General features: G+C 41.2%; 1 protein-coding gene across 2 annotated transcripts in view; it reads left to right on the top strand.

Moving 5' to 3' along the window:
• MYH15 (myosin heavy chain 15) overlaps positions 1-15,933 on the top strand; it is an 89,865-nt gene that overhangs the window by 8,978 nt on the left and 64,954 nt on the right. For both annotated transcript variants that reach the window (XM_053386279.1, XM_053386281.1), the window contains 8 exons: positions 2,245-2,401; positions 5,352-5,379; positions 7,092-7,185; positions 8,401-8,421; positions 9,449-9,541; positions 11,632-11,695; positions 11,806-11,904; positions 14,496-14,599. In XM_053386279.1, coding sequence (XP_053242254.1) covers positions 2,245-2,401; positions 5,352-5,379; positions 7,092-7,185; positions 8,401-8,421; positions 9,449-9,541; positions 11,632-11,695; positions 11,806-11,904; positions 14,496-14,599 — 660 coding nt within the window. The remainder of the gene's footprint in view (positions 1-2,244; positions 2,402-5,351; positions 5,380-7,091; positions 7,186-8,400; positions 8,422-9,448; positions 9,542-11,631; positions 11,696-11,805; positions 11,905-14,495; positions 14,600-15,933) is intronic.

The following is a 15,933-nucleotide window of genomic DNA, read 5'->3' as shown; positions in this document are numbered from 1 at the left end:
AGCAGCAGGACTTGAGCACAACAGCATTCTCCCCTCCTGCAGCTTCCAGAAACTGGTGTCCAGAAAATTCCAGAAACTGGTTTCCAGAAAATTCCAGAAACTGGTATTCAAAACCATTACCTTTCTCATTTGGTTTTGCCTACTAGGAAGAAGACAGGAACGAGACATGTGATTTCTTTAGCATCCCTGTCTCAAATGTTGTGGTGTCACCAGAAAAAAAATGGGGGCATAGAAGAGGCAAAGTATATTTCTAGGTGGAAGAGTTCTTCTCTGAATTAAAATTACAGTAGCAGTATATGTTATTTGCAATGACGGTCCAAGTGGGGGTGGAGGATGACTGATCACCTTGTTTGGAGTGCTAACCCCCTGTCTCCCCTCTGGTGCTTCCCATGTTTGTAATGCTCAGTACAGTGGTACCTCGGGTTACAGACGCTTCAGGTTACAGACACTTCAGGTTACAGACTCCGCTAACCCAGAAATAGTACCTCGGGTTAAGAACTTTGCTTCAGGATGAGAACAGAAATCGTGCAGCGGCGGCACAGCAGCAGTGGGACGCCCCATTAGCTAAAGTGGTACCTCAAGTTAAGAATGGTTTCAGGTTAAGAACGGACCTCCAGACGAATTAAGTTCTTAACCAGAGGTACCACTGTACTAACATGTAACCTTGCCTCTAGCAAGCTAAAGTGTTTTTTTAAATCACCGTAAGTGAATTAAATTTTTGTCACTGTGTCTTATCAGATGCCGTAGCACATTAAATGATCAAAGGTTGACTAGAGGGCTACTTTTTCATTTTTTAATGTCTGTCACATCCTTAATTCACCCATTTTATGACTGCGTCTGTGCCTTGGGCAGCTGATAGAGGTCAGAATGTTCCTAATTCTGTCTCCTGAAATACAGGTGGTATCAAACAGTAGACAACTTGCCTCTGTGTACCCAGTCTCTAAATATGCAGGGAGCAGCGCTCTTTCTAATATATTTGAATAAATGAGGGCACCCCTATAATTTGGGTACACCAGGCATCTGTTTACTTTGTCTCTGTGGCTTAGCCAGCCTTTACCTGTTGGTTTCACTCTGGTTGGACAATAGGTTTTCATGCTTTACACACCAGCAGAAGCAGAATAAACTATGCATATTAAGCAAAGACACATGCTGCATAATATTATCAAAATGCAGTAGTTTCCTTTTAAAGTGCAAAGTTTGGATAATTGCTGCAGAATCTGGATGTTTATGGCATGGCGTGTGCCCAGTTCTGATTGCAACAGGAGTTGAACACCTTTCTTAACAAATATTGTTAGCCGTGAAGATTGCTTACCTTTCTAAATGCCTTGTGCATAATTTTATTGTAGTAGATGAAGTGTTTGGTATTGGAAAATCATGTTCCAATGCATACTAGTTTACAACGAAATTCATTGTTGCTGGCCATGTTCCTCATTTCCAAGGTTAAACTAATTTCTAATTGAGTTGTACTAATAAAATGAGGTTTTTTATTCGTGAGATTTTCTTAGTGGGCTTCAGTCTACACATCATAAAAGTCTGGGGATACTTCATATATATCACACCTTTCTTCAGTAGAATTCCAGGTGGCATGGATATGATTCTCAGGTGGCTTTCCATCGCATTTAGTTTTAGAAAGGTTGCTGCATCAAGTGACTATGGGCCATTTATGGGAGCCTGTAGCTCTTCAGATGTTGTTGGACTCCAACTCCCATCAACTCTAGTCAGAATAATCAATAGCTAGGAATGATGGGCGTCGTAGTACAACAACATCTGGAGGGCCACATGCTCCCCATCTTTTTACTGTTAAAGAAGTCCCAATCAACTAATGTTGCTTTCCCCTCAAAAAGTTGTCAGCATTTATATTTACAGAGGTTTGCATTTTGAGGTGAATTGTTGGAGGCTGGGATTATGAGGAAATCTTGAGCTGAAAGTTACAAATGGTTGGCTGTGACCAACATATCAGTTGCTTCAAAATGAAACAAACAACTTTGATACAAACCATTCTGCTATCGATGGGATTCTCTTTCAGTTTGTGTGTTTAGTATTAATATATCAGTAAATTTCTTTCTCAGTTTCCATGCCAGGGCAGTCTGGTTCTGTTAAGCCATCTTTTGTTAAAAACAACAATGACAAACCCTACAAATGAACTGGATTAGAACAACTGCACTGTTGGCATTAGGACACAGTGTGAAATCTTCATGTTCTTTACCAAGGTTCTTAGTGATTTTCTTCTGTTTTCCTTTCCAGACTTATTCGGGTCTCTTCTGTGTGACAATAAACCCTTACAAATGGCTTCCTGTCTACAAGACAGAAGTTGTTTCTGCTTACAAGGGCAAGAGACGTTCAGAGGCTCCTCCTCACATCTTCTCCATAGCTGATAATGCTTACCATGACATGCTGCGTAGTAAGTAGCGTCATTTGCCCACATGGCCCTTATTTGTTTGTCCTACAACTAAATCTTGCTTTCAAATGTTTTCCAAATGCTGACAAGAGAAGCTTCTAGGAAGGGCATTTAGGCACTATATCATGAGCAAAGAGCCTGGAGATGGTAAGATCTGTGATCTTCAGTGCCACTCAGATTAGGGATAATATCTACTAAACTCCTGACTGTCGGAACTGTATATTTTTGAAGTGACTTGTAGCCTAACAATGCCAGAAGGGCCACAGGTTCCCTGCTCCTGGTTTACAAGAAAGAAAGAGAAATTGTTGAGATTTTTTTTTTTAATTTCCCCCCAGTAATGCTTAGGTTTTATAAGACACTAAAACCATCATTACACAGTCTTCCCGTCTCTGAGCAGTGAGAAACTCCAGGGATGTGCAGCGCTCACTCTGAGTTAATTTATTTGGAAGAAGATCAATGAAAGGTTATGACAGTTTTTAAGCATTTGAATTTATTTACAGGTGCAGATCGAGATTTAATATTCCAGCAGAAAGCCAAATTCATTGTCATGTGTCAGGTCTCCAACTTCCCTGACACAGTTTGCTTACTGTGCTCCTAAAAACTCAGCTCTCTGTGCCTGTCTCTCAGAAACTAGACTTTATCCCTTTTGCTCACTTCCCAGGTGCACACAGACCTAGCATACACCATCCTTAGCTGGATAGGGAAAGAACCCACCCACTTCAGATGACTTAAGGGAGATCCATCTATCAAGAGCAATCAGTTAGCAATCTGCCTAAAAAAAGGTTTTGCAACTGTGTCTTAAAGGAGCTTCAGCAGTCATTCTTGCTCTCTAGTCTCTAACACTCTCTTGTCAAAACCTCCAATCTTACAACACAATGATCCAGGTCACCTCGCCTGTGTTCCTGTGCTCACATGGACCACCCATAAACAAGAATTTCTCCATGGACATCATTGTCAGAGGGTGAATCTGTGTACTCAGTAGCCCCATAACTCTTTCTGACAGTAAAGTGAATGGCAAACCTTGGTTTGCTTCAATCTCTATGTGCACATTTCTGTTGCTCCTACCCCTGCCTGCTCCCTGTTTACACAGAGAAATAATCAGCCAGTAGGTCAGGGCACTTTCTTTTCTTTTCTTTTTTTACAGTCCTGCTTCCCTTTGGCTGAAAGAAAGGAATGTACTGTAACAAATGAGCCTTCTTTGAACAGAAACCACAAGGCAGAAATAGTGATCTCAATAACTGGAGCAGCTGTTTAAGAGAAGGAGCATGCGCGTAGCTCTCCTGTTGAAATCAATGTGTGCTAAAACTGCCTGGCTTTGGCTGCACTACAGCCAAATGTTAAAGGCCACTGACTCTAGCCTCCCTCAAGCACTGGAGCAGTGATATAACATCATGCCACCAGAACTGGAGCACACTGCAAATTCATGTCCGAGCAGCAGATTTCTTCCATCAGAGGGCAGTGGTGATGCATGCCTGATTATCTGGAGCACTAATATTTGTGCAGCCATCGACATTCTGGAACATTACCAAGGGAGCTTGGGGTTTGTGCTCATCTGTTTCAAATGTGACTCTGCACAGAGCACAATAGGTATACTGCCATTGATAACATTAAAATAATATATCAAAGTATGAGACATTTTCCTGTCTTGTGCTTTTTGTTGGAGCTGGCTGAGTTATAATAATAGTTGAAGCATAAAAAGCAAAGCAAAATCTGTAATTATGCTTGGCACAGTAATGTGTTTGGCTTTCTAGGTCCTTATAATTATAGCATCTTTAAATGTGAGGTGCCTGCCCTTAAGAGGCATGCACTATTGTTACAGAGCTAGTTTGTCTAGATCCCCTGAACTAAGAACTTTCCCCTTACCCCATTAAGTCAGTGCAATACCGCAGCTGTATGGGTCTTGTTTGCTACTCTTGTATGGAATGACCATTCTGGACGGGGTTGGTAGAGGAGGCAAGTACTTCAAATTCCATCGACGGTCATTTGCAAATAAAGCACATGCTTGCCCAATATAACATAAATTCCTCTAGGTTCTCTCCTCTCTCAAATCACTTGCAAACAAAAAAGATTGCTAAGCTGACATGTTACACAGCTGGTACTTTGAGACAATCTCTATGCCAAAGAAGGGGAACCTGTGGCCCTTTAGAAATTGGACTGCAACTTCTATCAACCCCAGCCAGCACAGCCAGTTGTCAAGGAATATGGGATTTGTAGTCTAGCAGCAGCTGGAGGGCCACAAGTTCTCCATCCTTGCCCTGACCAATTGGATTGCCAATGCTGATTTCCTTTTAATTCTCAAAACAGGCCCTTTCATTAGAAAGCAAACAGAAGCCCCATGCTCTTGAAATTGTTGCGGGGCAACCAAACCTTTTGGTTTAAATGCAAAACTTGAAACTTCACTACGTTTCTTCCATGTAACACGAATAGAACAGGTTGAAGGGAAGCATCTAACACAACAGGTTTAGAAACCCTCTAATCTGAATGTCTTTAGCTGAATGTGTTTTCCATGTTACAGAGCCTTTGATATGCTAATTAACCCCAACCTGTCAAAAACCCATCCCTCCTTTGTTTCTCTTTGCTCTCTTCAGTCCTACTTCCTTTGAAGAGCCCAATGAATTTCAACAGCACACCTTGCTCTTGGAATTTCTACCAAGAAACTGATCTGGTTAAATTGTCTTTCTCTGCTTGTGATGGAGTCATGCAATGGCTTTTGCAGCTACCTCCACAGCAGGGATATGGCACTAAATAATGGAGAAAACCCAAAATGAATTGGTTTTGCAGGCCAATGCATTTTGCCAAAGCACTTAAAATATACTAAACAAGATATTTCCCATGTTGAGGGAAGTTTGCCTAAATGGGTTTCTTCTTGTTTATTTCTGTTTGTATAAGAAATTATTCCCTCATGACTACATAGCAAGTGCAATTACAGGTTCCTTTTTTCCCTTCTGCACAGATCGAGAGAACCAGTCAATGCTGATCACGTAAGTGGATCTTTTTCTAGGGAGGTTATTTATGCAATGCCAAAAAAGGAAAAATGCATCTTCGAAAAGAAGGGCAAAAGAGGACACAGATTCGCTTAACATTTCTATATGCTAATTATAGTATAGATGCAAATTGAGAAATAATTGCTATAATATAAATAAAAATACAATATATCCCACCACAGTGGAAAAGACTGTGACCAAGTGATCTATGTGCCTACTCAATAACTATTTATAGTTACTTCAAGGCCCAGTTCTCCCTTCTTATCTTCAAATCTGATCAGACAGTCCATCACACAGAGGACTCCTTCAGAAGAGGACTGTTCTATGTAAAATAGGACACATAGCCACCCCAATCTTTTCAGATGCCTCACATCAGCAAATGCAAACATCAGCAAAAGCAACTGGTTCCTAGTATGCTTACCAGAGCACACAAAACTGAAGACATTTTATGTCAAAGCACATATTCGCCTTTGCTAATTCGTATGCAAGGTTTTTCAGCACGGGCATTAAGAGAAGTAAATTTTGCCCTTAGGTTCTGGGTATAAAGTTAGTTATTGGGCCAAGAGTAAGTACTTAAAGAGGGAACACCTGGTAGGGGTGAGTGTGAGCAGAAAGGCAGTGTGGGCCTGGGTGGCAAGGATTAACTAGGGCTCCCTGGCTACTGTGCTTAAATATTGCTGTTGCTGATTGGATTTACCTGAGGTGCCTTGAGTCTGTTTCTAAGAAACACAGCTCTGTTGCATCACAACTCAGGTTCTGATACTCAGGTTTTAGTCAGTGTATATTTTGTTGGTACCTTTGTTCCAGAAGAAGAGCTGTGTTTTATTAGACCAAAGACGTACTAAGTCTGGGCCCAGTTTCCCACAGTGGCCAACCAGGTGGCTTTGAGAAAACTCACAAGGAGAGTTTCAGTAGCCCACTGTTGCCTCCACCATCTTCTATTCAGTGGTGTTTCACATGGCCATCAATAACACTAAGGCTTGTATCTAATGTAATGCTGAATAACTTGTTCCCTTAGCACAAGGATTTGCCCTCGGATAATTCTATTTCCCCTCTCTCTGCCCCCCTTGCCCTCCTCAAATCTGCTCCAGAAGACTGGGAGAAAGCCCCATAACAGATTTAGGAGGTGAATGAGAGGGGGAGAAAGTTCCAAATGTAAATTATTGCACTGATGGAATGAGTTAGTGGGATACTGCCCTGATAGCGCTATCCTTTCCATACTCCTATCCTCTTGTGTGCCCAGAGGCCACGGTTCTCAGCATCCCAACTTAGAGAACAAAATCAGACATAACACAGTGTATTTGGGTCAAATAAGGCCACAACTGGCCTCCTTTTATACTCAAGGAGCAGACCCAAGTGAAGCCTGCTGCCAGTTGGGTTTGCTCCCTGGCTGAGCACCCACCCCTTAGCCTGCTCACCATTGGCCAGTTTGGCTGCAGGCATGGATTCAAACTTCCTGGCAGGCGCGGAGGCCTATTTGGCCTCCTGCCTGCTGGGAATTATCCATCACGACAAGCCTGTGTTGAATCAGCGCCAGTGGACTTACCTGTAAACATGGATCGAAAGTGAATTCCTTAAAGGTGAGGTTGCTGGACATGATTCATTCAAATGTAGCACAGTTTAGAGTTTGGAAAAAAAATGCAAATGTATAAGGCTGATTGAAGTGAAAAGCTTGAGATTAATAATGTCATCTTCCTTCTGTTTCATAGTGGAGAATCTGGTGCCGGCAAGACTGTGAACACAAAACGTGTCATTCAGTATTTTGCCACAGTAGCAGCAATCGGTGAACCTGGAAAAAAGAATGTAAATATTCAAATGACTGTTTTCTTCTTCTGCGCAAATAATATTTATTACCCAACAGGTGGAAGACATTCTGTTTCCAAGGCCCTGTAAGCACCAGTTAGCATGATTGTTAATTGCATGGGGATATGTGAGAAGAAGCTGTAATATTTCAAAGTGATTCGGGGGAAGCAGAGCTCATGGGAGTTTGCCCAATGAGTCTGGCTGTTGTTTATCATCATATCACCATTTATTTTTTGGGGGGGTTCTGAATGTGAAGAAAGGGGCAGAATGGAGAGTAGGGGTATTGAAACTGGTTCAGTGTTTCAGAAGACAAAGGTCCACTTGAGCTGCTTTTAATTCTGTTTAATTATTACAGTTTGCGTAGTATCTTTATCTGTGAGTTGTAAGGCTCAGTCTTCTATTTCAATGCTGTTGATGGATTAGGCTTCAGTGCGTAGGTACATTAACGTCCATTTTGTTCCAGAAGGTTACTAAGAATTTTATATTAGAGATCTCTAGTCCTTCTTCCAGGATGACAGATCCCAGGGAAGAGTGAATGATTGTAAATCCAGTTCAAGCCTGCAGTGTAAATGTACTCTGGGGACCTGGAGATGGAACAGTGCTGTAACTGGTAATGCTCCATTAACAGCTATAGCCATTCCTGGTTCTGCTGTACTAGCACAAGCATTCTCCACCTCTGATCTGTCACCTCTTTTTCCTGTGCTTTGCAACAGAGTCATCTGGACACACGGCGAAGCATCAGGAGTAGCATAGTGTGGATAGGGACAGAGCCCTGCAAATCTAGTATGTGGGGTCAGTGGCTGGACTTCAGACTCTGGGTGGTTGGATCTAAAACATGGCAGGGACTGGTTTAATACCGACAGCAATAATGGACAACTTGATAGGTGTAGGAACAAAGCATGTGCAAAAAAACAAATTGGGTTCTGAATGTGAAGGAAGGGGAAGAATGGGGAGTATGGATATAGAAACTGCTTTTGCAGCCATACAGAAGATCCACATATGATCCTAGGACTAGATGCCTCTTCTTGGTTCAGGACAAGCAGCTTAGAAGTGTTGGGAAATTTACTCTAGAAGTCTCTGTAGAAAAGCAGTTGCAGAATAAAAAAGGTTTCTGAAATCACAAATAGAGCGGGATTGATAAGCAATGTTAAATGATATTTTCTAATCACTTAGACTAACTGTTTGTTTAATTGTCTTTTCATTTTTCTTTGAAAGCAACCAGCAACCAAGACTGGGGTAAGTAGATGACTTTCTTGTAATTGAATTTGTATTTCACAGATTTTGCTGACGTGCCGTGAATGTTGTTCACAGGTGTATGTAAAACTTCATTTGCACTTGCCCTGCTTCTAAACCTAGAAGAACTCAGCTGAAATTAATTTTTGTTACAAAGCCAACTCAAAATCATAGAAACTGGCTCTGAGCAATCTAACCGTATGATTCTAAACATTTTTTGCTTTCTAGACCAATCCTATTGCATCTTTTTATACTTAGTGTTTCTTTCATTTTGTGGAGCTGGGGTCAGCCTAAGCGAGAAGTGCTTACGTTCTGCTGATTTCAACTGGAGAATATTAGCACAGGTTTCATTGAGTGACATGATTGTTGTTGTTTTCCCTTTTTACACAAACTTGCCCCTTCTTTCCCTTTCCTTCAGCTTCGCTGCATGTCTTTAGCATAAAGTATGCTGGCAAGAGACTTTATTTTTTCCAGTAGGCATTAGACTACATATCAAATCTGTTGGTTTTTAATATTTTGTATTTCGTTTTAAGGGAAAGTACTATAGGTAAAATAAAAGGAGAATTCCCTGGATGCCTGAGATTCAGGTTTGGGCAAGTACTCTCTGGTGAGATAGCCTCAGCAGAGATTTAAAACCACAAAATATACAGCAAAGTAAAGCGTGGAAAGATAGCCTGTAAGACTTTTTAAATATCCCCTTCTAAATTGCTTCCAAAGTTCCCCACTTCCCTTAGCATACAAAGAGACCACACATTTGGCATCTTTGTAAATCACTTTTAGGTTTCTTTCTTTCTTTCTTTCTTTCTTTCTTTCTTTCTTTCTTTCTTTCTTTCTTTCTTTTAACAGTCAAGCTGTGCATAAATTTTATGAAATAGATATTTGGGAGTTTCCACAAGTGAATTTTTTTTAAATGGCAGAGATGCATTCTGCCAAAATCGTGGAGTTTCCACCAAATCTTAAAGCCCTTTTGTTGGCAAATTATGAGTGCAGGGTTGTGCCCTAAATGTACTTCCGTATTTTGCATTGTAAGGGGACTTTGGAAGATCAAATCATCCAAGCCAACCCAGCCTTGGAAGCCTTCGGGAATGCCAAAACTCTGAGAAATGACAACTCCTCACGCTTTGTAAGTATGCCTTATTGCTGTGGTACTTTACCAGTCTGCCTTCATTAGTAATACCGTATTTATAAAAAATGTTCAGCATTCAACATAGACAGCTGTACGGCTGATACTTAGGGCCTTTTCACACCTACCATTTATGGTGAAAGTGTTGTTGTTTGATCTGACATTTGTAAGAGTGAATTTGTAGCTAGTTATCGACACTTTTGCTCACACTTCGCTATTATTAGAGAGCAGTGTAGGGATTTCCTGTCAACATGATTGGCAGGTTGTGCCTGAGCTGAGAAAAGTTCAGTAACTGTAGTCACACCCCTAATGAACTCTCGTGTTCTGCCAGCCAGTAAATGTCAGAGTTATGAGCATGAGCATGGGGATAGCTCTTTCGTGGCTATTTAATTAACTAATTCCAGAATACCGACCTTGTGGAAGTCTAGGAGTTTAGAAGAGGAACTACATGCCTGCCTGAGGTGATAGCAAGCCTAGTTCCTTTGATGAAATTTGGTCTGCTGCTGTCATGGCCAGTACTTTGCCTCAGTATCTTCGTCTATTTCTGCCACATTTCTTCTCCGAACTGAGCTTGCATACCAACAGCTTGCACCCGTCAGAGAGAAGTGGCATGAAACAGGCATCTTCCCAACCCCACCCACCTACCTTCCTCACAGAAATTGGGAGGCTGCTTGCACACATGCCACACAACTGAAAATATTGAGAATCCATTCTGGATCTTCACAAAAGTTGGGGGAGTGGTGGTTTGCGTTCCAAGAAATATGGGGTTGTGAGGCCATTATTCTGGGATACTAGCTGAATGATACCAATGTTGTCTAGCAATATGCCCCCAAATCTAAATCCCCAATTAGCTATTCCACTATAAAATGGTAAGCGTGGAAAGGCACTTATTGAAACATCTACAGATGTTGCTTCCAGTCCCACCTTTTGCCCTTCTGACTAAGCACTTCGCAGTAGTCTCTGCCATGTAGCGGGTGGAACAGGACTGAAGCAGCAATCCCTGTCTTCACCAAACATTCACCCAGCCAACTACACAATCCATACAACTGAAGACATGGCTTTTTGCAGAGTTCCTAACTTGAGAGGCAGGAGTTGAACGGACAAGCTTTGAACACAGGTTGGCTTTGTCTGGAGGCTGCTGCCGTGATCTTGCTTCTCCCTCTCACAACAGGTGCTTATTGAACACATTGTACATATTTTGAATGTCAGCCAGCGGACTTGAGTTCTGTTTGGACAATCACTTGATATTTATAAAGCACCCGTTACATCCTCCATACAGATATTTTGGAGCACTTCACAGCAAAATAATGGAGCTTGCTAATTGGAACTAGGAAGGGATGGACATAGCAGCATGCATAAACCACAGGAAATGTCAGAAAGCAGAAAGGTGCATATATCCATGCAAGAAGGTTGTCAAGGGGATAATTTGACCAATTAATCAAGTACAGCAATGACGTTATCAATGAACTGAGTGCTGCATCCTCCTGTCCAGCAGATGGAAGGTGGTTACATCTTCTGAATGGATGAGTGGGATGCAGATAACAACTGCAGCACAGCACAATTACCTCTGTGCTCTTGTGTAACACTGTGTTAAGTAAAGCACACAAGTCATGCGGAACAATGCCCAAAGGATGCAAAGCAAGCTGGTCACAAGTCAACAGAAGGGTTATAATTTGTTGTTATAATTATGGTATGCGGAATGCAAAGCTACTGAAACCATAGTCTGTCTCTGCAGTTTCCCGGTTCCCGTACTTAACAAAGACAGAGGAGATACGAGAATCTTTAGACACCTGGAGGTTGCACAATCTGTTTCAAGCAGATTACATGGGTCCCCCCTACTTAATCTCACTTCATACATGTGAGGTGATAAACCTTGCCTACCTGAAAGGAATGTTTAAAATTATTTGAATGTATCCACTCATTATTTAGGCCCCCCCACCTTAAACCATGACAACCAATATCTAAAGCATCTCCAAATAGATGCCCGCCCTTGCTTTTTTGTTCATATTTCTAATTGGTTCTATATTCCTTTTCTATCTGTTGGCTGTTGCGGTTATGTGTATTGATATATTCTCTTTTGTACAAATTAGGGTAAATTTATCAGAATCCATTTTGGAACTACAGGCAAGCTATCTTCAGCGGATATTGAAATTTGTAAGCAACATGCTAATTTCTATACTTACTTGAGCTATATTACTTGAGCTATATATTCAGATTCCATGTTTCAACCTATTTCTCAATGTAATTCTTCATTACCCAACCAGATCTGCTAGAGAAATCACGAGTTATTTTCCAACAACCAGGTGAAAGAGACTACCATATCTTCTACCAGATCTTGTCTGGGAAAAAAGCAGAGCTACAAGGTAAGAGAAAGGACAGACGTGGTGTGTCCAAATTAAGAAATGCAACTATGATCAGCACTGCTGCATTAAAGAATGAAAAACTAAAGACAGATGACTTGCAGAACACAATTAGGTTCAGTGGTGGGTTGTTGTTTTTACAGTTTTTGTAACTGCTTGTTGGTGCAATCCTATGCACACTTTTATGGGAGTGAGCCCCACTGCTTTTCGTTTTTTCATTTGGGGTATGTTCACATTGACAGCTCAAAACACGGCAAGGTCGTTCCCCTCCCCTGCTGTGTTTGAAGCCTCAATTTACATGGTTTTGTTCACCTAAGAGAGAATTCTTCACCCAATACTCATGAGCTTTTTAGTTTTCCTGTCTCTGCAACATCACCCCCTACACCCCACCACTGAAGCTGTCACCTGCATGTGTGCAGTGGCTGTCTCGAATGTTCAAACCATTCTGCGGTATAAAGCAAATGTGGCTTACTTTTTCTAATTGGATTGAAACTGGTTTGAGAAGCTACAGGGCTGATCTGGATTGGCACTAATGTTGTGTTAATGCATACTAAGAGTGGGAGCACACTGGGTGTGGAACTATTATTTGTTTGTTTGTTTGTTTGTTTGTTTGTTTATTATTTATTATACCCCATCCATCTGACTTGGTTGCCCCAGCCACTCTGAGTGGCTTCCAAACATATTCCATATAAAAACATATTAAGAGAGGGTTTGTGTGAACATACCCTTAAAATGCCTTTGGGCCATGCAATGTCCTAGAATGTTATTGGTGCTGGTGCTAAACAAAGAAATTGGCAACACTTCCCAGGGTATCTGGCTTCCACCCCATTGGGTGGATCTCCTTGCTTGATTCCCTTCCATATATTTTCACTTGTTCTTTTTTTTTAAAAAAAAAAAACCATTTTAATTCAATCTGTGTTTCATTAATTGCTATACTTGGGATCAATTTAATGTGTACATGGGTTCAAACGATAATGTTATATATAGTTTCATTTCATTTTAGAATTGTACACTGCCTTGTAAGAGCATTGTGTCCTCTCAGGCAGTTTAGAATTCCTTTCAATAAACAAATGCTGGAGACCATGGGAGGTTACAGTGCTCAGATGCCCATGTTCTGCTTGTTTTCTGGGTGGCCACTGTGAGAACAGGATGCTAGAACTAGGTGGACAATTGGCCTGATCCAGCCATCTTCTTTTTTATGTTCTTATATATTAGCCTCTAATATATTATTCTCTTTGAATCTGTAGATAGGGTTTTGCCTAAGACACATCTTTGCCTCGTGACATTTATACATGCTGATTGTGAGTTGATGCAGATTGCTAGAAATCCCCAGCTAGGCAGTGCTTCTTCTAATATAGCGAAGCATCCCTTTATCCATGCGCTAAATTGCTGCTTGGCAAAAGCAGTAATAATCTCATTTGAGTTCTTGTTATCCCGGCAGAGTGGTCCATCTGCTAAACCCTTAACCCAGTTAGCCTTTGCTGTGGTCTAATTAAGGAAGATTAAAGGAACTGTTTCAAAGTAATTTTGTGCTAACAGGATTTGAACGCAAATATTGTACTGTGAAAATGTACCTTCCATGGTGAATTTATTCCTCTGCTACACACATTTGCAGAGATGGTTGCATGCATCAGTCACCACCCAATTTTTTATTTAACGATTACAATCAGTTGCTCATAAGTAGTCCTACTGAGAGAGAGAAATTACTGTTGGTAATAATGTTTATAGTACACACACATCCTGTTGTCTTAACAAATCTCCTGAGTCTTCCTTTTGCCTTGCTATTTGGCTAATATTCTTGACTGTCATTTGAATTTCCAGTGCTTTTCTACAGGGGATCAATGCACTGGAATCAGCTGAGGCTCTTTAGTTGACTTAGAGTTTGTTGGGCCCTGTGCAATTTCTCTTGCCTTTTATCTGTTGCAGAAGAGGAAGGATCTGAAAGCATGGCACCGTATGATACCAAGTTGACCAAGGTGTGAGACTTGGGGGCTTTTGGCCAAGTGGAATTAGCTGTATGAGCACAAGAGCGGCAAGGTGGCACTGTGCAGCAAGGTCCATTAATTTCAACAGGTCTACTCTGAGTAAAACAGAGTTGAATACCACCCTTGATTATTTGAGCACAGAAATAAAGATCATTTGCAGTTCCACCTCAAGATGAAATCCAGGCACTGCAAGATGTCAGAAGTGGATTACTTATTTAACCTAGCAATATCTGAAGAGCAACAAGTTCCCTAGCCCATATCAAAGTGGTTTATGGTGGAGGAAACTTTTATGTACTTTTGTGAACAAATAGCAGGTTGGCTCAGAAGAAATAATTGTCAGACTTCAAGTGGTGGTGTCCAACTTCTTTCTCCTGGTCTTTCCTGTGGAAGTCATGCACATGGCACTTATAAGTGATCCAATTTAGGAGCTAAACTCTACACATTTCTGCAGGTCTAACTTCTTCCAACGATATTCCACTGTCATTGTGATGCCACCATAAACCTTGTCTTATGACATTGCACTTATGGGTACATGTTGGCTCATGAGGTATACTCAGTAACAGACCAGATCTCAAGAAGAGAAGCTGTTTTAATTTTTCTTATTTGCAGATATGCTCCTGGTGTCGACAAATCCCTACGACTTCCACTTCTGCTCACAAGGTGTAGTTACTGTGGACAATCTGGATGATGGGGAAGAGCTGCTGGCAACTGATGTAAGAGATGATTCATTTTGATTAAAGATTGCAAAATCTTGCAAGCCATAATCTGTTGCAGACGTTGCTGTGGTTAGATATTTCTTTTGTTCTCACTGAAACTGTGGCAGCAGATTTGAAGCACTGCACACCCAGCCCATGGAAAAAGTGCTGTAGCATAGAGTAGCTGAGCACAACTGTGCTACCAAGTCAGGGCATCTGGTGCATTTCAGTATTTAGGATGCTCTTAGCATAGGGTCCCCTTCAGCCAAACCTCTCTTCTTGCTTTAAGTCTTTCAGAGTAGGAAGAATGGGGAAATGCAGACATAGCCTTAGGGCTATGGTTTCCATTACATTTTGTAGGTTTCCATTAGGTCTTGAGTAGATAGGAAAATAATTCTTATCTCTATATGTACAGCTATTATAAAAAGCAACACTAAATCTGTGTATCAGCATTAATAATTCTTTAAAACTTGATCTGCCATGGAAGAGACAGTAGGTGGTATCCAACATTTCTGTTCCACAAGGGATTTCCATTGAACATTTGATATAACATAATGGTCATATCATGGAATCATAGACAGCAGCACTAAGAAAAACACAGCAGGTATAAGAAGACCATTTTGATGTAGGGCAGTGGTGGGTAATCTCCAGGCCACAGGCCAGATTTGGCCCTTGGGACTCTTCGCAGACTATGCCTCTAAGTAGGCCATGCTCTGCAGTCTCCTCACGTGCCTGGGCTGTGATAATGCCTCTTGCTTGCCTGCATAGAGGAAGGAGAGACACGTGGCTGGAATGTAGCCTATTGTACAAAGGTAAGAATCAAATCTGTTGTCTCTGATCCCACTCACTTTGCTATCTCTTGTCTTGCCCACAGCTGGCATGGAGGCCCCAGAAGGTGGGCCTTCAGCGTGGGCTGAAGGTTCCCCATCTTGATGTAGATATCTATGTAGAGATCAAATATTTTGCTCATTGCAATCTCTGTAGTCAACCTCAAGTAACCTTTTGACAGTTCCCATCAAATGTGAATGGTGCCTCACTGAGGTACTCTTGGTGACTGTTCCCGAGCTGTAAAATTTCATTCCTCTGGGATTCACAAGATATTGACATCATTATGTGCACATATCCCATAATGGATTTTTAATGCTATCCTATAATGTGTTTTTAATGCTATTCCCTACGCTTTTGATGTCCTCAAGTACTTTGTAATGCATTCACATGGCACATAATGCATATTTTTGGTATGGAGAACATAGCAATCCAGAATATTCCCAATAAGTTTCCCCTGATATTGGTATTAAACCATACATCCTTTTATAGTCTATTTAGGGATTGGAAAGGGGAGGGATCTTACT

The sequence above is a fragment of the Podarcis raffonei genome, chromosome 4 (genome assembly GCF_027172205.1).
Source record: "Podarcis raffonei isolate rPodRaf1 chromosome 4, rPodRaf1.pri, whole genome shotgun sequence".
NCBI classification, from domain to species: domain Eukaryota; kingdom Metazoa; phylum Chordata; class Lepidosauria; order Squamata; family Lacertidae; genus Podarcis; species Podarcis raffonei.
The sequence above is the reverse complement of the archived record's forward strand: the minus strand, read 5'-3'. Positions and strand labels throughout refer to the sequence as shown.